General features: G+C 41.8%; 1 protein-coding gene across 4 annotated transcripts in view; it reads right to left on the reverse strand.

The window, feature by feature from the left end:
- Positions 1 to 5,036: 5,036 nt before the first annotated feature.
- The window catches only part of MTIF2 (mitochondrial translational initiation factor 2), a 41,740-nt gene continuing 20,132 nt past the window's right edge, over positions 5,037 to 26,644 (reverse strand). For all 4 annotated transcript variants that reach the window (XM_030557779.1, XM_030557780.1, XM_030557781.1 and 1 more), the window contains 8 exons: positions 22,649 to 22,788; positions 19,741 to 19,865; positions 18,571 to 18,775; positions 17,096 to 17,348; positions 8,890 to 9,030; positions 7,325 to 7,489; positions 6,857 to 6,997; positions 5,037 to 5,857 (listed from right to left, as the gene is read on the reverse strand). In XM_030557779.1, the coding sequence (XP_030413639.1) occupies positions 5,688 to 5,857; positions 6,857 to 6,997; positions 7,325 to 7,489; positions 8,890 to 9,030; positions 17,096 to 17,348; positions 18,571 to 18,775; positions 19,741 to 19,865; positions 22,649 to 22,788 (1,340 nt within the window). In that variant the 3' untranslated portion in view covers positions 5,037 to 5,687. The remainder of the gene's footprint in view (positions 5,858 to 6,856; positions 6,998 to 7,324; positions 7,490 to 8,889; positions 9,031 to 17,095; positions 17,349 to 18,570; positions 18,776 to 19,740; positions 19,866 to 22,648; positions 22,789 to 26,644) is intronic.

A 26,644-nucleotide genomic window follows, 5' to 3' on the forward strand; every position in this document is an offset into this window, starting at 1 on the left:
CCTAAAGAAATCCTTCTTGTTACCCTTAACATCCTTTGCTAGCTGCAATGCCAAGTGGGATTTGGCCTTCCTAATTTCACTCTTGCATGCCTGAGCAATACTCATATGGGGGCGAGACACGAAGGTGAGGAAATGGAGGATGTGAAGCATGAGCATATACAGGTGTTTCCTTGGCACAGTCTGGAAGCAAACGGGCTGCAAATCGTTCAGCCGTCTCACGGTGTACAGGTGGGATGGTCCAGGTTGGGGTGGTTGGCAGGTGCTCACTGGGTAGGGGCCCAATGAAAAAGTTCAGAGAGCCCGGGGTGCAGGGTGGGCGAGGAGTACCCTCCTGCAGGACCTGGTTGAGGTAAACCTGAGCAGTGGGCAGTAACGCTGCCCTCACCTCCATGAAGGGCAGAGAGCCCCATGTGTTAAGCCAGCATCAGGGGATCCACCCAGTCTCGCTGGTCATAGTCCAGGAGGTCTCCGACTCTGGTGAGGTGGAGGAGGGGTAAAATAGGAGTAGAGAGAAGAGCCAGAAACTCAGTTTTAATCTCAGCTGTATTGAGGCTGTCATTTTGGCAATCCCTTCTATTTCCCACCTTTAAAATGGAGATAATACCTACTTTGCTGGAACTAAGTTTGGGGAACAGGATTAATTTGTATAGTGTTTAAAAAGGAAAGTAGTAAACTGAATATAAGTTGCCTTCTTACTGGAGCCCTATTTCTGGGAAGTTATCTTGCGTGAGTGTAAAATGACTTCAGCTTTTCATAGGCCATGTATAAATTAACATCCTATTTTAATGATTACTTTTTTGCGGCTGCTTAACTTAATGCAGTTCTCAGTGCTGCAGAAGAAGTTACTTCTAAAAATAAACCCTGTAAGACTTCATAGAATTACTATTGATCATAACAGGTTTATTCCAAAACCTAACTTTAAAGCCATTTTACAGTTCGATGTCCTTTTGAATTGAATATTTAGTTCAGTCCTAGCACTGTACAAGTGATATAAAGGGGAGTGTTTCTACAAAATACTCAGCAGGGATTGTACTTATCTAATGGAAAAGGCTTGGTTGCCAGAATTCCTCTTTTGCTAGCAACAGTGAGGAAGCCCTGAATGGCCTCGCCGTTCCCTGTGAGATAGTCACACATGGGGAAGGAGGGCCACTAAGGGAGTTGAGGATAAGATTAAGAAAAGGAACTACACCTCTACCCCGATATAACATGAATTTGGATATAACGTGGTAAAGCAGCGCTCGGGGCAGGGGTTTGGGTTTTCCCTAATTATGCACATTACCATCACTACTATCCTTGCAGGATGGCAAGGGGAGGGCAGATGTGTGTGTCAACATGTAAGATGGATTCAGCTTTGCATTTTGGAGCTAAATTTTTGTCCCCATGGGACAGTGCATGAGGTTACATCTGTGACTGAGGAGAGTTCAGCTTGCAGACTCTTGCTGATGGTGACAAGCCAGTCGCAAGGACCCCAAGTGGATTTTACATGTTAATTCAGTAAGTGTGATTCAGAGGAAACTGCCATTTTTAGAGAACAAAACTAAATTTTTGGTCTACTCTGAAATGAGAAGCTTCCCATATAGAGTTCAGAATTGATTTCCTCCCACACTTAGTTACCAATACTGCAACTCTACTTTTACAATATTGCCCCATGAAACATTTTATCCAGCCTTCTATACAGAAAAGGGAAAGTTGTTTTTCCTTCTTCCATGCACGTAGAAAAAGCAGTAGGCAGTGCTGCATACAGACTTAGATGTTAGGTCTCTCACATATTGCCAGGATGGATAAAAAATCAGATTTTTTTTAATTCAATTTTTTTTTGATAAAAGGCTTTTTGAGGAAAAAAACTATCTAAAGAAAGTTTTAATATCTCATCATGGAATAGGGATAATAAATTCTAATACTATAGTATGAGACAATATATTCAGTAATGTTTAAGAAAAGTTTTGTAAATGAGTTCCAATCATTCATGGATTAGGGACCCAATTTTATGGTGTTCCAGGGGCTTCTGTATAGATTATTTAGGTTAATCTTTCTATCTACCCACTGAGACTCAGTGATCAGTCTAGATATCATCAGAGATGCTTAGTTTTGCAGTTCTCAAACTGGATTTGTCTCTCCAGAGATAACATGCTTGTTAACAGCAAAAATGTTTTTAAATTAATATATAGAGGTGAGAAATAACAGACCTCAACCCTATTATCCCTGTGCAAATTTGTGTACACAGAGTCAATCCCTTATCTCTCTCTAAAAGTGCAAAGTTTCAAAAAGTTCAAGGAATAGAAGATTATTGGGGGCAGAATACATCTGAACAAGAAGTCGTCTGGGGATAAATATGAGAAGGGAGGGACATGCAGTAGAAACAAAAGTTAAACTACCAAAGAGTCCTATGGCACCTTATAGACTAACAGACGTATTGGAGCATGAGTTTTCGTGGGTGAATACCCACTTCATCGGATGCATCCAATAGGTCTATTAGTCTATAAGGTGCCACAGGACTCTGCTGCTTTTACAGATCCAGACTAACATGGCTACCTCTCTGATACAAAAGTTAAATGGTTTGAGCAGCATATTCCAGAAGTTTTGAGGTCTGAATGTAGCCTTCATTGATTTGAGATCTACCATACTATTCTCTCACTAGAAGGGAAAACCTATAATGGCAGCAGGCTGTAAAAGAGACCCAGTTTGGGAATATTTTAATGAAGTTCCTCTACCTGTGAGTAAGACAGGCATGTGTGCAAAACAGTGCAACAAAGAAATGCAAGGCCTGGTTGCCTGAATGAAACAACATCATGAGAGGTGAGGTGTTCCTTCTCAGGAGGAAGCTGCATTGAAGATGATAAAAGGAACGTGTCTGAACATGCAGGATCTTCAGGTTTGTAAACTTTTTTATTTCATACTTCTTTCTTAAGGACTGCCTGTCTTCCTTCTGGACTATTCTTGAATTTTCAGGTTTGAGCAAAAAATATAGTTGTTAGTACCAGAGAGTAACTATCATTTTAGATGCAGTTGTGATAAAAAATAAATAGCTGAAATAGGCAGATTGTCCTTTTACAATTTCACAATGATCCTGTTGTATGTGTTTTAATAGAAGGGAATGTCTTCTTTACAGAAACAATTGATACATCAGGAAATGCGCATACAGCAGAATGCTTACAAGAAGTAGCAGTAAAAGCTATAACCGTGAAAAAAAATTCAAATGTCTAGTACGCAGCTTGGTCACAGACAACACTTGAAATGTATCCAAGATGAGAAGAAATTATTTAGAAGAGTCCCAAGCTAATAACATATGGTTGCAGTGCTCATCTGATGCACCTCCTAGCCAAAGACTTAAGTATTCCAGAAATAAAAGCTAATGTTGAAATTGCAAAATACTTCTGCACAAACCACTTTGCAGCAGCTGCTCTGAAAAAGTGGGACTAACCAAGCTAACTCTCCCAGAAGACATGCGATGGAACTCAGTAGTGGACTATTTTGAGCACTATATCAAGAACTGGCCTAATCTGATGATAGTTTGTGAACAAAATTGTGAAAAAATAGATGGCACTGTCACAGCCAAAGTTCTCAACATTGGGCTTAAGAGAAATGTTGAACGTATGCTGTGTACCCTGAAGCCTATTTCTGTAGCCTTGAACAAAATGCAGGGAAAGAGCCATTTTATTGCTGATGCTGTTGAAATCTGGAAGGAACTGAGTGAAATCTTAAAAAGAGAAACATGCAATGACAGAGTTAAATTACAAGCATTAAAAAAAAACAAATGGGACAAGCACTATATCTATCACAGAGCCTCTTTAATCTCTCCTCATAGGGGGCCTGTTTCAAACCCCTAATAATTTTAGTTGCCCTTTTCCGAACCTTTTCTAATGCTAGTATCTCTTTTTTGAGATGAGACCACATCTGCACACAGTATTCAAGATGTGGGTGTACCATGGATTTATATGAGGGCAATAAGAGAATAAGAGGAATCATTAAAAAGGGGATAGATATTCTCCATAACATCCTGTTTCCATTTTTGACTGGCACTGCACACTGCGTGGACGTCTTCAGAGAACTGTCCACGATGACTCCAAGATCTTTTTCCTGATTAGTTGTGGCTAAATTAGCCCCTATCATATTGTACGTATAGTTGGGGTTATTTTTCCCAATGTGCACTACTTTACATTTATCCACATCAAATTTCATTTGCCATTTTGTTGCCCAGTCACTTAGTCTCTAAGGTGCCACAAGTACTCCTCATTCCTCTCACAAAACTAACATTTATTTGAGCATAAGCTTTTGTGGGCTAAAAGCCATTGCATTGGATGCATTCAGTGGAAAATACAGTAGGAATATATATATACATACATACAGAGGATATGAAAAAATGGGTGTTGCCATACTAACTATAACGAGAACAATCAGGTAAGGTGGCCTATTATCAGCAGGAGAAAAAAAACTTTTGTAGTGATAATCAGGATGGCCCATTTCCAACAGTTGACAAGAAGGTGTTAGTAATAGCAGGGGGAAAATGAGCATGGGGAAATAGGTTTTACTTTGTGTAATGACCCATCCACTCCCAGTCTTTATTCAAGCTTAAATTAATACTGTTCAGTTTACAAATTAATTCCAATTGTGCAGTTTCTCCTTGGAGTTTGTTTTTGAAGTTTTTTGTTGGAGTATTGCGACGTTGAGGTCTGTAATCAAGTGACCAGGGAAGTTGATGTGTTCTCTGACTGGTTTTTGAATGTTATAATTCTTGACGTCTGATTTGTGTCCATTTATTCTTTTGTGTAGAGAGTGTCCGGTTTGGCCAACGTACATGGCAGAGGGACATTGCTGGCACATGATGGCATATATCACATTGGTAGATGTGCAGGTCAATGAGCCTCTGACAGTGTGGCTGATGTGATTAGGTCCTATGATAGTGTCCCCTGAATAGATATGTGGACAGAGTTGGCAACGGGATTTGTTGCAAGGATCGGTTCCTGGGTTAGTGTTTTTGTTGTGTGGTTGCTGGTGAGTATTTGCTTCAGGTTGGGGGGTCGTCTGTAAGTGAGGACTGGCCTGTCTCCCAAGATCTGTGCGAGTGAGGGATCGTCTTTCAGAATAGGCTGTAGATCCTTGATGATGTGCTGGAAACCTCCTGAAATGAAGGCCAAACCTTTCATATAAAGTCACTTGTTTTCTCAAAGGATGTAGTGACAGTACACCAATGGTTTCTTCTGTGTTTGTCTAGCCATTTTATTCTTTTCAGATAATATTTTAACAGTTGAATTATTTCTATCAACCAAACTATATTACCAATACAAACAGTATTACAGTGACCTGAAATACTCTTTTCCTTCCTAAAAAGGTACTTTTTACTCATGCTAGAAATGACTCCTAGCATGTTTTAGATATATCTCTTCTGTCCCCAAGGAATTAACACTGCCATGCTGGCTCCCATGCTTTCATGTGTCCTGTGAGCTTATGGGTCTACAAAGCTGGCACAATCCTGCAGAACTGAGGAAGCCACCCCTGTCATTCATAGCCCCTGAAACAAATCCTTTTACTTTTGAAATATCAGCTATTGGAACTCTTGTTAAGAGCTCAAAGAATTATTACAATATAAGCCACTTTGTAAGTGTCTTTAATAATAAGAACTTTCTGTAAATATGATCAGGAATAATTCAAGGCCTTTTCTCCATCACATTCAAGTGAAGTAAAATTATTTAAAATCCTGGATCCCATGATATTGTCCGTTCAACTTCCTTTTCTTCATAGCAGATAATTTCATCTCCAATATTGAACTCTATGTTCTTATCCAAACTGAGGCCGCAATCCATGCCAGTTTTTATTACCTGGGCATCGTCTTTATGGTGCTTCAGTGAGGTTAAAAATCCTAGAGAGAGAATGGAAAAAATAGATCCAATATAAAGACTAATGTGGACTTCAAAAAAACAACTCCCTCCCCGCAAAAAACTACATGGCAAGGCCAACACAAGAAGATTCTGATTTTTAGTGATGCTGAACCTCCATAATTTACACAGGTTCTGAAAATCAGGTGCTATTCCTTTCAAAGTTTAATTGATCTGACTATCTCCTTCCTACACAGACTGTTGTCAGGGGTTCAAAGCTTGTGGAAGTTTCTTATGGGGAGGGAACACCAGCATAGGCACCGACTTCTAATGGTGCCGGTGAATGCAAGACCCCCCCTTTTGCCCCCGCCCCGCCCAGACTCCACACCTGCTCCGTCCCCATTCCAAGCCCTTCCCCAAAGTCCCCGCCCCAACTCCACCCCCTTCCTGCTGCTATTCGACTCCTTCCCCAAATCCCTGCCCCGGCCTCTTCTCTGCCTCCTCCCCTGAGCGTGCCATGTTCCCGCTCCTCTATCCTCCTCCCCGGAACGTGCTATAGCTCTTTGGCGGTGACAAGCGCTGGGAGGAAAGCAGAGGAGCTGGGATGCGGCGCGCTCAGGGGAAGAGGCAGGGAGGGTGGGGAGTTTGGCTGCTGATGGATGCAGAACACCCACTAATTTTTCCCCATGGGTGCTCCAGCCCCAAAGCACCCACAGAGTTGGCACCTATGAATACCAGGATGATTAGTCAAGAAAATGTCTGTCAAAAACCAATTCCGCTTGTATTGCTTAAGCAAGAAAACAAGCTTTGCAGGAACTAGATGTCCTTCTTAGGTGAAGTCTACTGTAAATAGTATATTAAGTTGATTGAACAACTTTTTAAGAAGAAAATTCCACCTTCAGATACACCAAAACATTTTCATTGATTTCCACTGTCTGTACAGATCAGAGGATACAGTCTGGGCCTAAGAATCTAACTCCAATGGTGAGCATGTATGTGTAGTAGAATATGAGTGTGGATAAATGTTTTGATAGCAGTTTTACCTTTCCAAATAACATCTCTGTTCCGAATTAGTTTAAACTTCAACTTTCTGTCTAACTGCCCCTTCTGTACTCGGCAGCCAGCCACTGGAACCTTGCTTTTTCCTACTGTGACACAGAAGGTAGTGAGAACAGAGGCCTCCCCTAAGGAAAGAAATGGAAGAACTAAGTGCAAGGGAATGTAATACAAACTCCACCAGTAATGAATGCTATGCTTTGCTGTGCTCTTCCATTGCTATCAAAGCTTAAGTCTTCTGAACATTCTGCTGCTGTATATTGAGGATAACAACTGAAGAGGAATTCTATGCAATCCAGCATAGTGGGAAAGCTATCCTGGGGAATGAGATTTGTGTAGTTCCTCAACATACCATTTTAAATCAAGGCCCACCCCAGAGCAGAAAAATATTTTCCCTACCCCACAAGAAAGGTCTAGTTTTTCAAGGCAGTATTTACCATCCAGTGAAAACTTACCTATTATATGTTCTACTACAGATGGGGGCAATTTGCTGCTCAACTCATCTTTCAAGTCCTCAATAAGATGGTAGATAATATTGTGAAGTTTAATTTTTATTCCCTTTTTAGCAGCCAGCTGCTGAATAGATTTGTTTGCATTCACACTGAATCCATATATGACACCTGACAGATAAAACCACCACCGATGATTATTAAATACAAACACTCCAGGTACAGGAATTTCTTTGTTTTTCAAGCAGGAAGTGAAAACGTTTGGAGATGAGCTTGCAAAGGCTATCCTGGAATATTCATGTAATATTTTATTCTTAGCACAGTCTGTACTTAACAACTGAAAATTGTTTGCTTTACTTGGGTTGAGATTTTCACATTTACTAATTTAAATTATAATCCTCTTTTCTCTTCCTTTTTTAAAAAACAACTGTTGGAATCAGGAGTCAAGATAGCCTGAAACTGAGCCCTAATAAAAAGCAACATTACTGATAGCAAAATGAAATTTTATAGTTTTCCCATTTTAATTTTTCCATCTATTTTTAAAATCAGAGATCAGATACTTGGTCACTGCATATACACTAAGCACCTCCAACAATGCTCTCTTACTTTAAGAAGAGTTGCTTCAATGGAAACCCCCACAAAATACTGTCCCTAGATCAGTGTAGTTGTAGCCATGTCAGTCCCAGGATATTAGAGACACAAGATGGATGAGGTAATATCTTAAATTGGACCATATTCAAAAAAGAGCTCTATGTGGCTCAAAAGCTTGTCTCTCTCCCCAACAGAAGATGGTCCAGTTAAAGATATTACCTCACCCACTTTGTCTCTCTAAATTCCTAGATAGAGTTAAATGCAACAAAGCAGATAGATAGCTAGTTAGATCCTGTGATCTAGCTGGGCAATATGCTACATGAAGGAGCAGGATTGAAAGGGAGCTCCTTATCTTGGGTCCGGAAAAGTCCAGCTCCTTATCTTGGTCTCCAGCATAAATCAGAGCAGACTGAAAGACGTTCTAATTTACACCCAGCTATGGCCCAGGGCAGTTCCAGCAACTGGGGATCTAACAGGCATAGGGGAACTGCAGCCATGCTCCCTGGGCTGGAGGTAGGTTATAACAAGAACCACTATGCTGGCCAACCCCCTCCCCCACCAGGACTCCCCTGAACAAAAAAATCCTCTGGGATCTGGTTAAGCCATTTTTCTGGCTGCTTTGCACTGCTGAAGCAGCACAAGGCAACCAGAATAAGGGCTCAAATCTAGAGCACTGTCTCCAACACACAAGTTTGCAGGTATTGTCTGCCACATTATAGACAACACAGTATTGAGTTTACCCTTCTCTACATTACTTGCATTTTCACTAGATTTCTAGCAGGATATCTCTTTGCACAAATACTAGTATTTATTTTCTGTGACAGAAAACTATTTTTATGTTTCATACACATTTACATTGATTGTATTGATAAATTATTATACAGGGGAAACAAACTGAAAGCACAGCTACCCTGTTCATTTAATAAAAAATGAAGGATTTCATACTGATTGTAAGATCACTGTCTAAATTTATACTTTACCCTTAAATGTTTCAGCAAGATTTATGTCATTTTCACTGACATCCCCTACTCCAAAATGGATCACATCCAATTCACATTCACTGTCAGCATTATAGCTGTCCAGAATGTTTAGAATGGCCTCAGTGGAACCGTCCACATCACCTAAATAGATCAAATGTTCTATTACTAGGCATTGTAAAATCAGAATAAACAAGTATCAAAATTATAACAAACAAAAGACAAATGCTGTTACATGGGAATTCTAGATTGTACGATATCATCAACAAAAATTTAATATCTGGTGTATTTTTTTTTTGCATACAGAAGAGACTGCTGAACATACTGCACAAACTTGAAAGTGTGGTGTTCTATTCTGAAAAGTGACGGAACACAACATCATTGGAAGGATGGGGAGGTCAATGTTTGTTGTGTCTCAGATGATTTTCAGATCAAGTTTGCTTAGTTTTACAAATACCGTCAGCCCTGCACATTCAGCCTGGGATATTAAGGTCAAGCTGGGTTCTTCCTGGCTCTTGCATCATCATCAATAAAGATTCTGCATGGCATCAGTTCTACCAATGGAACACTATTGCCAAGGGGGTTGAGCTAATATAACTGATGGCATTCTTGCAGACTGAGTCTACACAGATAGTCCTGCCACTGGAATTTAGGGCCTGATCCTGCAAATATTTGAGCAGGTGAGTTATGTGTTTACACACGAGTTTCAGTAGGATTGCTCAAAGTTACTCACCTGCTTAAGTCTTTGCAGGATCAGTGCTTGAGTTAGCATTTCTGTTGCTAAGGTATGAACCAGAAGAGAAGCCCATAGTTGCTGGTTTGCCAGGGCTGACAGTAGTAAATGTACATTTCTTAACAAAGTAAACAGATAAGTCTCTGAATAGACCTAGGAAGCAGTTCTTCGGAGTAAGAATATGACATACTTACACAGTAACTTTTCAGAGTAAAACCATACTTTAAATTTATTGTAGTCATTAAGTTATGCATACATTAATTTTCTTAATGAAAAAAAAAAACATTTTCTTCAGGAAGTTCTTCCTCAAAAGATTACAAGCCAGTACTTAATTTTAGGACTAGAACAGAGCGTTTTCTTACTCTGGTAAGAACTGTGGTTATTCAAGACATTTTTCACACAGATTCCACTCTAGGGGTGCATGCAGCCCACATGCACAAGATTGGATTCTTTTGAAGAGCAGTGTTTGTTGCAGCTGCCCCTATGCCTTGAACACTCGCTTACTCCCTGCAGCCAAGTATATTAAAAGCGGGGTGCACATCTCAGTTCCTTCACCATGAATCTCCTAGGAGCAGGTTTCTAATTAGCAGGGATGAAAGGGTGTGTGTGTGTGTGGAATCTTTGGATAACACATCTCAAAGAACCACAGGTACGGTAGGATAAGTAACTGTTTAAGTGATTGTCCACCGATTCCACTTTTGGTGACTAACAAATAGTTGCCTATTTACCGGTAGCTAGGCAGCAGGAGTTCTATTTTAATGCAGATTGCAGTACTGCCATACCAAAGCTAGCATCCAATCTAGGCGCTTGTGCCAGGGAATAGCAAGTGGTAGATGTATGGATTGAGTTCCATGTTGCTTCCTATGCAGATGTTAATCAAATATGCTGCAGAGACTACTTAAGTGTTAATACATCCAGGAGGATCTTTCTTAGCCAAATCATAAGTCCTGAAATAGTCAGAGACCCACTCAATGATATAATCCTTTCAGTGAATGTCAAAAGAGAGAGTCCAGGACAGGTGTGCACAGGAATGAAATGGTCCTATCCAAATAAAAGGGTAATGCTCTGATGACTTCAAACATATGGAGGTTTATTTCACCCGGAATAGACAAGGGAAGAACACAGGAAGATGGATCAACTGATTGATATGAAAGTTGGAAAATCCCTTAGAGAGAAACTTTGGGTGAGCTTGGAGAGGAAAATAAATGTCTTTTCCAGAAGAGAGGAAGTTCTGTCAGCTGTGCCTTGTCTTGAGATAACCACTGAGGTTGATTTAGCAATGACATCCCATAGCCTCTCTGTTAGGAGAGTCTTACATCTGCCCCACTGAAAGGTGTCTCCGTGCCATGCATCAGAGCTGATACAGAGTCCTACATCTACTATAGTCAATACCTCAGTCAGTGCCAAGGAGGTGGATAGTACATACCATGTTGGTGGGTCTCAATATGGGCATACCCTGTGCCAAGATAGACCATACCAAAGTACTTTGTGCCAGGGGCTTCAGTGCTGTGGTTGGTGTCTTGCTGTAGGTACCAGAGGCGGTACATTTGTTGCCTTCTATGATGAGATAACTGGCTCTGTGGATGAGGGGAAAGTAGTGGACGTGTTATTCCTTGACTTTAGCAAAGCTTTTGATACGGTCTACTGCAGTATTCTTGCCAACAAGTTAAAGAAGTATGGGCTGGATGAATGGACTATAAGGTGAACAGAAAGCTGGCTAGATCATTGGGCTCAACGGGTAGTGATCAATGGTACCATGTCTAGTTCGCAGCCGGTATCAAGCGGAGTGCCCCAAGGGTCGGTCCTGGGGCCGGTTTTGTTCAACATCTTTATTAATGATCTGGAGAATGGCGTGGATTGCACTCTCAGCAAGTTTCCAGATGACACTAAACTGGGAAGAATAGTAGATGCGCTGGAGGGTAGGCATACGACACAGAGGAACCTAGACAAATTAGAGGACTAGGCCAAAAGAAATCTGGTGAGATTCAACAAGGACAAGTGCAGAGTCCTGTACTTAGGACGGAAGAATCCCATGCACTGCTACAGACTAGGGACTGAGTGGCTAAGCAGCAGTTCTGCAGAAAAGGACCTAGAGGTTACAGTGGACGAGAAGCTGGACATCAGTCACCAGTGTGCCCTTGTTGCCAAGAAGGATAACGACATTTGGGGCTGTAAAAGTAGCACTGACATGATCATTCATCTTTATTTGGCATTGATGAGGCCTCATCTGGAGTAGTGTGTCCAATTTTGGGCCCCACACTACAAGAAGGATGTGGAAAAATTGGGAAGAGTCCAGTGGAGGGCAACAAAAATGATTAGGGGGCTGGAGCACATGACTTATGAGGAGAGGCTGAGGGAACTGAGATTGTTTAGTCTGCAGAAGAGTATAATGAGGGGTGATTTGATAGCTGCTTTCAACTACCTGAAAGGGGGTTCCAAAGAGGATGGATGGATCTAGACTGTTCTCAGTGGTACCAGATGACAGAAGGAGTAATAGTCTCAAGTTGTAGTGAGGGAGGCTTAGGTTGGATATTAGGAAAATCTTTTTCACTAGGAGGGTGGTGAAGCACTGGAATGGGTTACCTAGGGAGGTGGTGGAATCTTCTTCCTTAGAGGTTTTTAAGGTCAGACTTGACAAAGCCCTGGCTGGGATGATTTAGTTGGGGACTGGTCCTGCATTGAGCAGGGGGATGGACTAGATGACCTCTCTTCCAACCCTAATCTTCTATGATTCTATGGTGAAGGAAGAGGCCTAATTTGGCCCACTGCTTGGATAAAATCAGCTCATGCATGAAGAACAGCTGACTGACTGAAGCTGAACCTGAGCAAGACAGAGGTAATGCTAACGGGCAGAGGAAAGCATTTTGAAGAGTTTGCACCCACTGTGCAGCCTCCTTTGGTTAAAGGCACACATCCACAACTGGTCAATTTGGTCTGTAGTTTAGGAGTACTCTTGGATTCCCTGCTGACAGGTGTGCATATGAATGGATCGGTCCTATCCAGATAAAAAGGCAATGCCCTGATGACGTCAAACACATGGAGGGTTATTTCACCCGGAATAGATAAGGGAAGAACACAGAGAGAATAAAGTGATTAATGCTTTCTATCATCTCTAGTTGACTAGGGGACCCAGTCCCATCCTGTCGGATGACAACCTGACCTCAGTTATTTATGCCTTCATCAGTTCTCCGCAAGGCAAAATCATGGAGCAGGTCCTCAAGGAATCCATTTTGAAGCACTTGGAGGAGAGGAAGGTGATCAAGAACAGTCTACATGGATTCACAAGAGCAAATCATGCCTGACCAACCTGATTGCCTTCTATGATGAGATAACTGGCTCTGTGGATATGGGGAAAGCGGTGAATGTGATACAGCTTGACATTAGCAAAGCTTTTGATATGGTCTCCCACAGTATTCTTGCCAGAAAGTTAAAGAAGTCTGGATTGGATGAATGGACTATAAGATGGATAGAAAGCCGGCTAGATTCTCAGGCTCAACAGGTAGTGATCAACGGCTCGATGTCTATTTGGCAGCCAGTATCAAGCGGAGTGCCCCTGGGGCCAGTTTTGTTCAACATCTTTATTAATCAACTGGATGATGGGATGAGTTGCACCCTCATCAAGTTCGCAGATGACACTAAGATGTGGGGAGAGATAGATACGCTGGAGGGTAGGGATAGGACACAGAGGTGACCTAGACAAACTGGAGGACTGGGCCAAAAGAAATCCAATGAGGTTCAACAAGGACAAGTGGAGAGTCCTGCACTTAGAATGGAAGAATCCCATACACCACTACAGGCTGAGGACCAACTGGCTAAGCAGCAGTTCTACAGAAAAGGACCTGGGGATTACAGTGAACGAGAAGCTGGATACAAGTTAGCAGTGTGCCCTTGTTGCCAAGAAGGCCAATGGTATATTGGGCTAATACAGCATTGTAGGAGCACTGTCAGCAGATCAAGGGAAGTGATTATTCCCCTCCATTTTGCACTGGTGAGGCCACACCTGGAGTATTGTGTCCAGTTTTGGTCCCCCACACCCTCCCGCCCGACTACAGAAGGGATGTGAACAAATCAGAAGGGATGTGGACAAATTAGAGTCCAGCGGAGGGCAACAAAAATGATTAGAGGGCTGGGGCACATGAATTACGAGGAGAGGCTGAGAGAACTGGGATTATTTAGTCTGCAGAAGAGAAGAGCGAAGGGGGATTTGATAGCAGCCTTCAACTACCTGAAGGGGGTTCCAAAGAGGATGGAGCTAAGCTGTTCTCAGTGGTGGCAGATGACAGAACAAGAAGCAATGGTCTCAAGTTGCAGTGGGGGAGGTCTAGGTTGGATATAGTAACTCCTCACTTAAAGTTGTCCTGCTTAGGGTTGTTTCATTGTTATGTTGCTGATCAATTAAAGAACATGCTCGTTCAAAGTTGTGCAATGCTCCCTCAATGTTGTTTGGCTGCTGCCTGCTTTGTCCACTGCTTGCAGAAAGAGCAGCCCATTGGAGCTAGATGTGGGGGCTTAGAACCAGGGTGAACCGGCAGCCCCCCATCAGCTCCCTGTTCCCGTAAGTTCCCCGTGTGGCAGCCGACCAGCAGGCTAGCAATTGCTGGGCAGTGCAGCTGTCCCTCCCCCACTGCCATGTGCAGCTCCTGTCCTCTGCCTTGGAGCTGCTCCTGGGAACCTCCTGCTTGCTGTGCAGACGGCAGAGGAGAGGGGTACTAATGTCAGAGTGTCCACCTCCCCCAGCTCCTGTACCTTATCTCCACAGAGAACGGGGGTGTGGTGGGGGGGAAAGACATGACAGGGCTCAGGACAGAGGGAGCTTAACTTGCTGATCTACTTAAAAAGGCAATGTTCTTAGAGTGGTGTCAGCGTACTTAAAGGGCGTGTCTCTCCCTCACATACAGGCGTGTCTCTCCCTCACATACAGGCTGTGTGTCTCTGTCTGTCTCTGCCATGCTGTCTCCCCTCCCTAACTTGTAGAATGTGAGGCTACATTAACAACAACATGTTAGCCCTTGAGGGCTAAGCCGAATGCTAGCTCATCATTTAGCCATAAGGCATTCCCTGGGAAATATCTCACCCTCTTACTTCACCATCTCAACTAAGCTTCACAATCATCATTGCTGTGTACACTATTATTTGTTTAAAACTTTAACTGTGCATGTGAGAGTGTGTGTATGTATATACACACACAGCACACACACACACAGAGCGAACTTTTGTCTGGCCAAAAATGTTCCCTGGAACCTAACTCTCCCCCATTTACATTAATTCTTATGGGGAAACTGGATTCACATAACATCGTTTCACTTAAAGTAGCATTTTTCGGGAACATAACTACAACGTTCAGCAAGGAGTTACTGTATTAGGAAACAATATTTCACTAGGAGGGTGGTGAAGCACTGGAATGGGTTACCTAGGGAGGTGGTGGAATCTCCATCCTTAGAGGTTTTTAAGGCCCAGCTTGACAAAACCCAGGATGATTTAGCTGGTGTTGGTCTTGCTTTGAGCAGGGGATTGGACTAGATGACCTCCTGAGGTCTTTTTCAACTCTAATATTCTATGATTCTAATATCCCTGAAGCCTTCAGCACTTAGGAACGGTAACTAGAACAGAATGCTGCAGCACGTCTCCTCAGCAACACAGGCTACTGAGAGCACATCAGATCTGTCTTCTGCTCTCTACATTGCCTTCCCATAGAACACAGCATCAAGTTCAAGGTTTTGGTCCTTATCTTCAAGGTGCTGCATGGCCTGGAACCAGGATATCAAAAACATGGCCTAAACCTCCAGGATAAAGAGTGTGGTCAACAACTTTGCTTCTCTGGCACAATAGAACTCTCTAAAATAAGGGTAAAACTCATCTGTGCAGGAGACAAAATTTTTCTGAGGTCAGTCCCAGACTGGAATGAACTCCCCCGCAAAATTAAGGACCATCACAAACCTCACCACTTTCTGCTTCAAGTGCAAGGTGCATTTCCTTAACCTGCATTAAATACAAATACATAGCAATATCTGTATATATATTTTTTCTTTAAAAAAAAAAAAAGTCTACCAGTATAAGACATATGCCTTCTCCTGGGAAGAGGATCTCTAACACAGTAGTTTTCAAACTTTTTTCCTGGGGACTCAGTTGAAGAAAATGGTTGATGCCCATGACTCAATGAAACTGGGAATGAGGGGTTCAGGATGTATGAGGGGCTCTGGGTTTGGGAGGGGGAGCGCTCAGGGCTTGGACAGAGGGTTGGGGTGCAGGAGGGGGTCAAGGCTCTGGGCTGGGGGTGCAGGCTCTGGGGTGGGGATGGAGATGAGGGGTTTGGGAAGGTATGCACTAGCTTGCCTTAGCTGGGCAGCACTTAACATCCCTGTCGGGGGTGCTGACCAGAGCAAGGCGACCCAGTGCCTTAAATGCCACGACCCAGTACTGGGTCACGACCCCTTGTTTGAAAAACACTGCTCTAACGAACAACAGCGGACAGACTTTAGTTGCACTGCTTAATGCACTACTGAAGGCGCTCAGATAGTATGGTGATGAGTGTGGTGTAAGAACCTACATAGGAATAGAATAGACTGTTGATGTTGGCTTGGGTTTCGGTGTAGGTGCACTGAAACGGGATTCCACCTTTAGGCTTTTAGACTAGTGAGCCTTACAGGAGACTTTCCGTCCTATTTGGAAAGGGGAATAAATATCTTGGAGACCTCCTTAAAAGCCTTTTCCAAAAATATTACCAATATGGTTGGCAAGTAGGGCTTATGAGTGACAAATTGCCCTGGAGCTTGCGGTGGCATCTCAGCTCACTGCGGCACTCAAAGCATGGGATAGGCCCTGTATCTGGAGTGTCTTAAAAAGTCTGTCAAAATTTGATAAGGCTGGCATGGACCTTTCCTAGAGGATGTGTTTCTGTTTTGCCTCCCTCACTTTTGGAGAAGGACTTGGCAATCAAGCAGCACTCTGGAGCAAGATCCTCTCCTAGGCACAGCAGCATCAGAAGCATCTGTGACTGGTATCCCTGTGTCACAGGAGGGACAGACCTTAAAACCTAGTGACTTGCAGTCAGTCATTTTAAGTTTTTGGACAAAGGGAGAGAAAACCTCTCACTACTCTAAATCTAAGGGGTTTTTGTTGTTTTTTTTTTTAAAAGTCAAAGGGCAAAGAAAACTTATCGAAGCAAAAAATAAACTAATAGAACTATGTCAGCTAACTTGTTCAGGGCAAGGGATGTGAACACTATAGGGTGCCATCTCACAGTATGGAACAAAATGTGCACTGTGGCCACCCCGTCCTTTATACCCTCAGCTACAAGAAGAAAGGGCACAGGACAAACCCCAACAGTGTTATTCACAAGAATTAGATCTCACACACCAGGAGTGGAATCTGTGTTGATACTCACTCAAAGAAAAACCTATAATTACAATAGGTTTAAATTTAGACTTTGGAAATATACACTAAAACAATTGCAAAGTCAACTGAACATGACAGCACCTTTAACAATTACAGGTAGCACATTTTTGTCACTCTCCACTCTCTCTTTAGACCTCATAACTATTAGATGTTTGTTGGTTTTATACAATGCTGCTTTTCTCTGTCTCCAGGTCAGATTGGATAGGCTCTCTCGCTCTTTCTTGTATGCATCTTTGTGTTCCTTTTGTTTTGCTTCAATAACTTCCATATCCTGTTTGATTTTCTCCTGTTGTTCAGCATAGTTTCTCCAGTCAACAACTTCACGTGCCCTTTGCTTGGCGGAAGAGACATCACTGTTACTTAATCAATATATAGTACTAGGTAGCTTGGTCTGAAAATACTTTTCTAGATGATTATCTGATGAACACCATTCAAACACTTTCTTGATTTTAACTTTGTTTTGCTTTTAATTTTAAGTATTATTTTATAGTCTAGCTAAACAAACCATCTCATGTCACAGAAGACAACAAGAGAAGTGCCCAACATAGACAAGTTCTCAAGCCAACATACAGGGGCATGGTAACCATTCCATAAACTATTGGGGAATAAACTGCATTATTTTGCTCCTAGGAATCTCTCACTTCACTCTATAGTACCAAAAAACTGACACCAGAACCATTTAACCAAAGCAACAAACAATCCTAAATGGATTTAGGAAACATACAATGCCAATTCATGAGATTGTTGCAGCCTCTCTGCAGATTATTTGATATCAAAGTCACTGGAAAGGTATATCTGAGGGACTCCAAGGACACAAGGAGAACGCTGACATGAGAAACCTGGTATTGGGGTGGGCTTCTGACATTTGGTCTTACAAAAGGGTCAGGGGAAAAACACAGGAAGCTTTGGAGAGGCTGGAGTCTTAAATGATGCTGCTTGTTCCCTCTAATGACACAAACAGTTCCTATCTGTATTAGCTTTGGCAGAGTTTAAGGTAAAATAAGTTATGCACATCAATTTCTCTGTTTTATTTTGAGTCTCACTAATTCTAAGATTAAGAATAATGAGCTCATTAAGTTTTGGTTTATTTTATGTCATGTTTTAAAGTAACTATTATTATACACTACTGAAGAGGAGACATCGTAAGTCCTTGGAGAGGCATTTGAGAAGAAATTAGTAATTATTTCTGGACACTCAGCCAAGGCAATACTGAAAGAGAAGCCACCCAGACACCAGCTACAGTCAAGCAGAGGCATAGGGAAATAGGAGACCACAGGTTACAGATCCATCCCACTGAGAGATCACTTTCTTTGGCTAAATGTGGATCAGATCAATGTGGAAGTGCTGGAGGAGGGGAGGGAATAAGGGTTATGTGTTTCATTGGATTCTTCAATCTTTTTGTGGGAAACTTATTCCGGGCCACATTTAGTATCCAGGTTTTGTCTTCTTGCTTGGCGGAAGAGACAGCACTGTTACCATTTTTGTACTTAATTCTATCTACGCTACATACCGCAATACAAACGTATTAGCTATGCATTAAGTTATTCTTGCTATACCTCAGATTCTACTTCAAGGATTTCAGCTCCTGCTGAAGGGACTTCCTTCCAGCCCACAATTTCCACCGGCATGCTGGGAGTGGCTTCATCTACTGTTTTGCCATTCTCATCAAACATCAGGCGCACTTTGGCCCAGCTTTTACCTGCAACCAGAATATATCCTTTTCTCAGAGTTCCTCTCTGGATTATGGCCGTGGTTATTGGACTAGGAAGAGGAGAAAGGGAAAGACAGACAAAATTAAGTTTGCTATCATATTTACAGCTACATGCCTTTAAGTAAAGACGAAAAAAGCAAATATAGAACAGTATGTGCTATGACCTCAGAACACATCTGTTAAACATTTCATCACCATGCAGAGGAAGTTTTAAAGGAGACTTGCAAAGGAAAAAAATGGGTTGTATCCTTTTTAGTCTCTTTAGATGTATAAAGATGTTAAAAATTCAGCAATCTCCTCCTCTTCCATTAGGCACTGAGAAAACTCACAGAATATGTGACACCAAACAGTCCTCCAGAAAATCCAGGATGTAACAGACACATTGCTTATATTTCTACAGTAATAAAGATCAAGCAGAATTTGTTGAAAAGAAACCTTCCAGGCTCCCTTTATATATATAATTTGATTTCTTTCTTTTGAAGGTACCCTTTAAATATCACCATTTTAAAGAATAAAGAGACACTTTTTAGTGGATGGTTCATAAAAAGTTTTCTATTTTATAGTAAGTAAACTACATAGGTTAAAAAATTGTCAGATCGATATTCATGGATTTAAAAAAAAATCTGTGTTGTTAATATTTTATTTAAATAAATTTTGTTTTTGTTTTACTATTTACACTGTCTGCTTATACAATACTTTGTTCCACTGAAAAATAAAACAGCCCAGTCAGTTTCTAACTATTCATTTTCTGGTTCCCATGCAGTAAGGCAATAAATACTGCAATGTCTGGATTGCAAACATTGCTGAGGAATTGTTAAACCCAAACAACAATCTTTTGTTCCATTTAAAAATATTAGCGTTTTATAATTTACCTCCCCCTTCTTCCCCCCCGCCCCATTAAAACCTACATTTTGGAAACCACCTGGACAGGGCCTCTTTAAGCAAGTCTACTGGAATAAGCTTTACAGAAACATTAATTAAAGTTGAAAGGAAGACAGATGATTAGCTGACTTACCCTCTTCCTTGATCTGTGCGAGATTCTATTATGGTTCCCTCTACTAGGCCTGTGGAGTCTGCCTTCAGTTCCAAAACCTCTGCTAGAGCAACAGTTGCCTCTGCTAAAGCCATCAGGTTCTCACCCTGTACCAAACAACAGTTAAGAATTAAAGAGGCAGACAGTTACAGTAGGATCAGAAGATTAATTTTCAGTACCAACATCAGTCCAATACACATGATCCATAGTTCCCAATTCCACAATGCGATCCAATTGACCAGGCCTCTGCAGCTGTGCAGAGGGTCACTGAAGTAATACATGATCATGGCCTAAGACTGCAGTGCTAGCAGTCCTGAATGCAAGTAACAAAGATCAGAAAGCATGAAGGGGAGAGGGGGTGGTCTTGCATATCATGAGCAATAGCAGCCTGGCATCCACGGTTAATGCTGGAAATAGGAAGGGAGTTTAATCTTTGTATTAGTAAAACTATTCTCTTAAAGATATTTTCCACCCTTGACTCTTCTTTTTTTGTTTTGTTTTGAGGAGTGGAGAGAGGTGGATGTGGGGACAAGGAGCAAATTGGGTAGGAGGAGAAACCTGGTGTGGTAGTTAGGGTGCACCCTTTCCCCATTTCAGAATCAATTTTGCCCCTCTCTCTCCTGATTCTGAGCAGCTGCCCCCAGCTTCCTTACAGCTCCCATTAACTCTCTTGCTTTGTCAGGGCTGAAGTAAAGGTACAATGGAGAGGACCTTTTTTTTGTTCCTGACCAACCAGTTAGCAGCACTCAGGGCTGGTCGCGTAGCAGTCTAAGCAGAATGTGAATTAGGACTGTGATGCCAGTAGCGAGCTTGTATCAATCCGTTCATACACAGGCAGGCAAAAATGAAACATTAACATGATATTTACAACGTAATTCCCAAATAAAGTTCAGAGAAGCAAGTCAACAAGTAGGGTATAAAAGGAGAGCAACTGAAAGTGATCAATTAATGGTTTAGGGATAGGAAAGAGACATTGTGGTAATTGTTCATCTCAGTTCTTCCTCTTCATCATTCTAGAGACTTACAATTTTCTTTTCAGGATAAGAAAGAGTGGTGTGACGTTCCCCTGGTATTATCTGGACCTGTGATCCGCTAGGTCACTCCAATCCTTGACGCTGGGAGCCAGCCTTACTCTACACTGTTGCGAGAACCCCCACTCCTGGACTGTTCACACACAACCTCTAGCATGTAAGCTGCTCCTCAGATTGTGCAATCGAACAACACTAGCCAATATCTCCGGTTCCAGACACAGTCCTAAGAACCTCTGTCCTGCGGTGTACAGTTATGCCCACTGGACGCTGCAAGCTTATATGAGTTTGTCAATTTAACAAAGAAATTGATATGTACCAGATTTGTTATCCCAAGGCGAGTCTCTGACATGCTTCAAATCAAACGTACTGCTTCAGGTAAAATGAATAAACAGATTTATTAACTATAAAGATAGATTTTAAGTGATTATAAGTCACAGTACAACAAGTTGGATTTGGTCAAATGAAATAAAAGTAAAATGCATTCTAAGCTGCTCTTAACACTTTCAATGCCCTTACAAACTTAGACACTTCTCACCATAGGCTGGCTGGTTGCCCTTCAGCCAGGCTCTCCCCTTTGATAAGCAGTTCTGTCACTTGAGGGTAATGTCTGTAGATGGAGTGGAAGAGAGAGGAAGAGCATGGCAAATGTCTCTCCCTTTTATCATGTTCTTTCTTCCCCTTTGGCTTTGCACCCCGACCCTTCAGAGTCAGGTGAGCATTACCTCATTGCTGCCCCAAACTGACCAAAGGAAGGGGAGTCCAATTCGAGATTCCAACAGATCCCTTTTTTCTTGCCTAGGACAGCATCCTTTGCTCCTGTGAGGCTGGGCTGGGTTTGTCCCATACATGCCCTGATGAGGTACGAACTGCCTCTCTGCTCTTGGAGAGTTTCTGTGTGGGCTTATTTGAAGCCATGAAGACATTTTCAACCTCATAACTATATACATGAAATTATAACCTATAATTATAATATTACTGTAACAACAATGCTCAGTGCATCATCAGCCTTCCAAAGATATCGGACATAATAAACTTTGCATTGTATACCACACAGTCATTTTACAAGGATGAACATGGGGGTGTAGGGTGTTCCCACGAGGTACAGAACGTCACAAGAGGACATGCCACAAAGAGTTTATCTGTAACCACAGGTGAAAAATAATGCAACAATGAGGCTGCCACAAAAATGAGTAAAGACACCATTTTTATGTATCCACATTGTGGATAACTGAGTGCATAATTTCAGAAGTGCTTGAATTTGCTGGCAATTCATGAGGGGAGAGGAGGGAATAGGATCAATTCAGAAAGACAGCAATAAAGTCATTAGCATGCTGCAGATTTAATTCCTGACAAGATAACACTGGTCACCACAGAATCAAGTGCAAGTAGTAAAGCTAGGATTTCAGATTATAGTAGTTAACTACCAGTTGTCTAGAGGAAATAGATGAGACTTGCTCTTTCCTACCAACTGTTCCCCCAATGTCCAAACTTGTATTATGAAGGTTTATACTTGGTTTTGAATTATTCCTTTCTGCCTAACTCCTCTGGATGCTTTTTACTTAAAGCACTAATATGAGAAAATGACAGAAGTCTGGAACAAATACCCACTAACAAAAATCAGAGCCAACTGGAAGTCTATAATTCTACTGCTAGTCTCTTGTTCATTAAAGGTCTGAACCTGCAAGAAACTGAGAGCTCTTGGTTCCAAATGACTCCATTGGGAGCTCAGGGCACTCAGCATACTCCAGCAGTAGGCCCCAACTCAAAACTTTCATTTTCCTAGTGCCAAATCAAAGCATGGTCTGTATTCCACAAGGCAGAATCCCCCGAACATGACCATTCATCCACCAAAATTTTACCTTAAGTGCAGATATATGTACAGCCTGAACGTCACCGCCATACTCTTCACAAACGACATCATGAGCCAGCAATTCTTTCTTCACTCTTTCAGGATCAGCTTCAGGTTTGTCACATTTGTTTATGGCAAGGATGATAGGAACTGAGAAAGAAATAAGCATCTCTCTCTTACACCAGTATCACAACATTTATCTAAGCTCTAAATTAAGGCAAAGAGCCTTTTCTTCAGTTATTACTGTTTGCTACACGAAACACAAGTGAATCCTGTTTGCACATTCAACAAGCACGTTTGTTTGCTCTAGGCTTTAAACTATGCTCATAAACTGTCCAAACATTGAAAATGACATTAATAAAATGATATCACTGCTGTTTTGGGTTGCAAAATCATGGGAAAACACAAGAAGTATTTTTTATTTTGTTTTTATTAAAATTGGTGCTAGTAACAATGCAATAAAGCCACAAAAACTAGCTCCAGTGTGACATTTTGTAAATAGACTCATAGACTTTAAGGTCAGAAGGGACCATTTTGATCATCTAGTCTGACCTTCTGTACAGTGCAGGCCACAGAATCTCACCCATCCACTGCTGTAACAACCCCCTAACTTATGTCTGAGAGTTACTGAAGTCTTCAAATTGTGGTTTGAAGACCTCAAGGTGCAGAGAATCCTCCAGCAACCCGTGCCCCATGCTGCAGAGGAACATGAAAAACCTCCAGGGCCTCTGTCAATCTGCCCTGGAGGAAAATTCCTTCCTGACCCCAAATATGGCAATCAGTTAAACCCTGAGCATGTGGGCAAGACTCACCAGCCAGCACCCAGGAAAAAATTCTCTGCAATAACTCAGATCCCACCCCATCTAACATCCCATCACAGACCACTGGGCATACTTGCCTGCTGATAATCAAGGATCAATTGCCAAATTAATTGCCCAAATTAGACTATCCCATCATACCATCCACTCCATAAACTTATCAAGCTTAGTCTTGAAGCCAGATATGTCTTTTGCCCCCACTACTCCCCTTGGAAGGCTGTTCCAGAACTTCAGTCCTCTAATGGTTAGAAACCTTCATCTAATTTCAAGGCTAAACTTCCTAGTGTCCAGTTTATATCCATTTGTTCGTGTCCACACTGGTACTAAGCTTAAATAATTCCTCTCCCTCCCTGATATTTATCCCTCTGATATATTTATAAAGAGCAATCGTATCTCCCCTCAACCTTTTTTTGGTTAGGCTAAACAAGCCAAGCTCTTTGAGTCTCCTTTCATAAAACAGATTTTTCATTCCTCGGATCATCCTAGTAGCCCGTCTCTGAACCTGTTCCAGTTTGAATTCATCCTTCTTAAACATGGGAGACCAGAACTGCACACAGTATTCCAGATGAGGTCTCACAAGTGCCTTGTATAACGGTACTAACACCTCCTTATCTTTGCTGGAAATACCTCGCCTGATGCATCCTAAAACCGCATTAGCTTTTTTAACGGCTATATCACATTGGCGGCTCACAGTCATCCTGTGATCAACCAATACTCCGAGGTCCTTCTTCTCTGTTACTTCCAACTGATGTGTCCCCAATTTATAACTAAAATTGTTATTAATCCCTAAATGCATGACCTTGCACTTTTCACTATTAAATTTCATCCTATTACTATTACTCCAGTTTACAAGGTCATCCAGATCTTCCTGTAGGATATCCCGGTCCTTCTCTGTGTTAGCAATACCTCCCAGCTTTGTGTCATCCTCAAGCTTTATTAGCACATTCCCACTTTTTGTGCCAAGGGCAGTAATAAAAAGATTAAATAAGATTGGTCCAAAACCGATCCCTGAGGAAATCCACTAGGAACCTCCTTCCAGCCTGACAGTTCACCTTTCAGTATGACCCATCGTAGTCTCCCCTTTAACCAGTTCCTTATCCACCTTTCAATTTTCATATTGATCCCCATCTTTTCCAATTTAACTAATAATTTCCCATGTGGAACCATATCAAAAGCCTTACTGAAATCGAGGTAAATTAGATCCATTGCATTTCCTTTCTCCAAAAAATCTGTTACCTTCTCAAAGAAGGAGATCAGGTTGGTTTGGCACAATCTACCTTTTGTAAAACCATGTCGTATTTTGTCCCAACTACCATTGACCTCAATGCCCTTAACTACTTTCTCCTTCAAAATTTTTTCCAAGACCTTACATACTACAGACGTCAAACTAACAGGCCTATAGTTACTTGGATCACTTTTTTTCCCTTTCTTAAAAATAGGAACTATATTATCAATTCTCCAGTCGTACGGTACAACCCCTGAGTTCACAGATTCATTAAAAATTCTTGCTAATGGCTTGCAATTTCATGTGCCAGTTCCTTTAATATTCTTGGATGAAGATTATCTGGGCCCTCTGATTTTGTCCCATTAAGCTGTTCGAGTTTGGCTTCTACCTCGGATGTGGTAATATCTACCTCCATATCCTCATTCCTATTTGTCATCCTACTATTAACCCTAAGCTCCTCATTAAAGAGTGAGGCAAAGTATTTGTTTAGATATTGGGCCATGCCCAGATTATCCTTAACCTCCATTCCATCCTCAGTGTTTGGCGGTCCCACTTCGTCTCTCTTTGTTTTCTTCTTATTTATATGGTTATAGAACCTTTTACTAGTGGTTTTAATTCCCTTTGCAAGGTTCAACTCTACATGGCTTTTGGCCTTTTTCACTTTATCCCTACATGTTCTGACCTCAATAAGGTAGCTTTCCTTGCTAATCCCTCCCATCTTCCACTCCTTGTAGGCTTTCGGCTTTTCCTTAATCACCTCTCTGAAATGCTTGGTCTACAACTCCTGCCAATAAATAATGGATTGTAGTGCTAAAGTATCTCTAGTAACATACCAAGTATATTTTTCTTACTGCGTCCTTACCCAATAGAATGTTACTAATGTGTATCATGCAGGAGGAGTAGATTATTACAATTAGGGTCCTACCAAATTCACACCAATGAAAAATGCATCACAGACCGTGAAATCTGGTCTTTTATGTGCTTTTACCCTACACTATACAGATTTCATAGGGGAGACCAATGTTTCTCAATTTGGGGGTTCTGACCCAACGGAGCTGCAGGGGGGGATGTCACAGTTATTTTAGGGAGGGGGAAGGTTGCAGTATTGCCACCCTTACTTTTGTGCTGCTGCCTCCAGAGCTGGGCAGCCAGAGAGAGGCGGGTGCTGACTGATGGCCCAGCTTAGCAGGCAGCTAGAAATAAGGGTGGCAATACCATACCATGCTGTCACTACTTCTGCACTGCTGCCAGTGGTGGCTTTGCCTTCAGAGCTGGGCAGCTGGAAACAACTCCCTTTTGGATGAGGACCCTCAATTTGAGAAACGCCGGTCTCCCCCATGAAATCTGCATATTACAGGGTAAAAGCACACAAAAGACCAGATTTCATTGGGGTGGGTAAGCGAGGGGGCAGATTTCACAGTCCGTGACATGTTTTTCATGGTTTTGAATTTGGTAGGGCCCTACTTATAATCTATGAACCTATAATACTCAGTACTATCTATCCTAGCTATGTCTACGATGCCTGTTACCAACATCTATATGAAGGAACAGCACTATATGCATCAGTCTACAAAGAGAATCAACACTACTGTTCATTTGTATTCACTAGCAAAACTAAAGAAGGAATAAATTCTGTTTACAAAAGCTAGAGGTGTAGTTATGTAGGTGTAACTATGGTAGAATTCTCCAAGTGCAAAGTTAGTTTCTCTCTGTCCACTACAAATAAGTTTTTAGATGTCCAATTCTGGGCTTTAAAACATATGCTTTAGGATGTGAATTGGAAATCTGGAAGGATTCTCACGCCTGGTGGGTGCAGAAGCAGCAGGAAGGGAAACTCTTCATGCCCCCCTCCGCAGTGATTCATATAGCCAAGCTACATGCAGCATTAATGGGTGTCAAAGCGGTTGCCACCTAGCCCTCTCATGCCCTCAGTCAAAGACGTCTATTAAAACGAAGAACCTTC

The sequence above is a fragment of the Gopherus evgoodei genome, chromosome 3, assembly GCF_007399415.2.
Source record: "Gopherus evgoodei ecotype Sinaloan lineage chromosome 3, rGopEvg1_v1.p, whole genome shotgun sequence".
Taxonomy (NCBI): domain Eukaryota; kingdom Metazoa; phylum Chordata; order Testudines; family Testudinidae; genus Gopherus; species Gopherus evgoodei.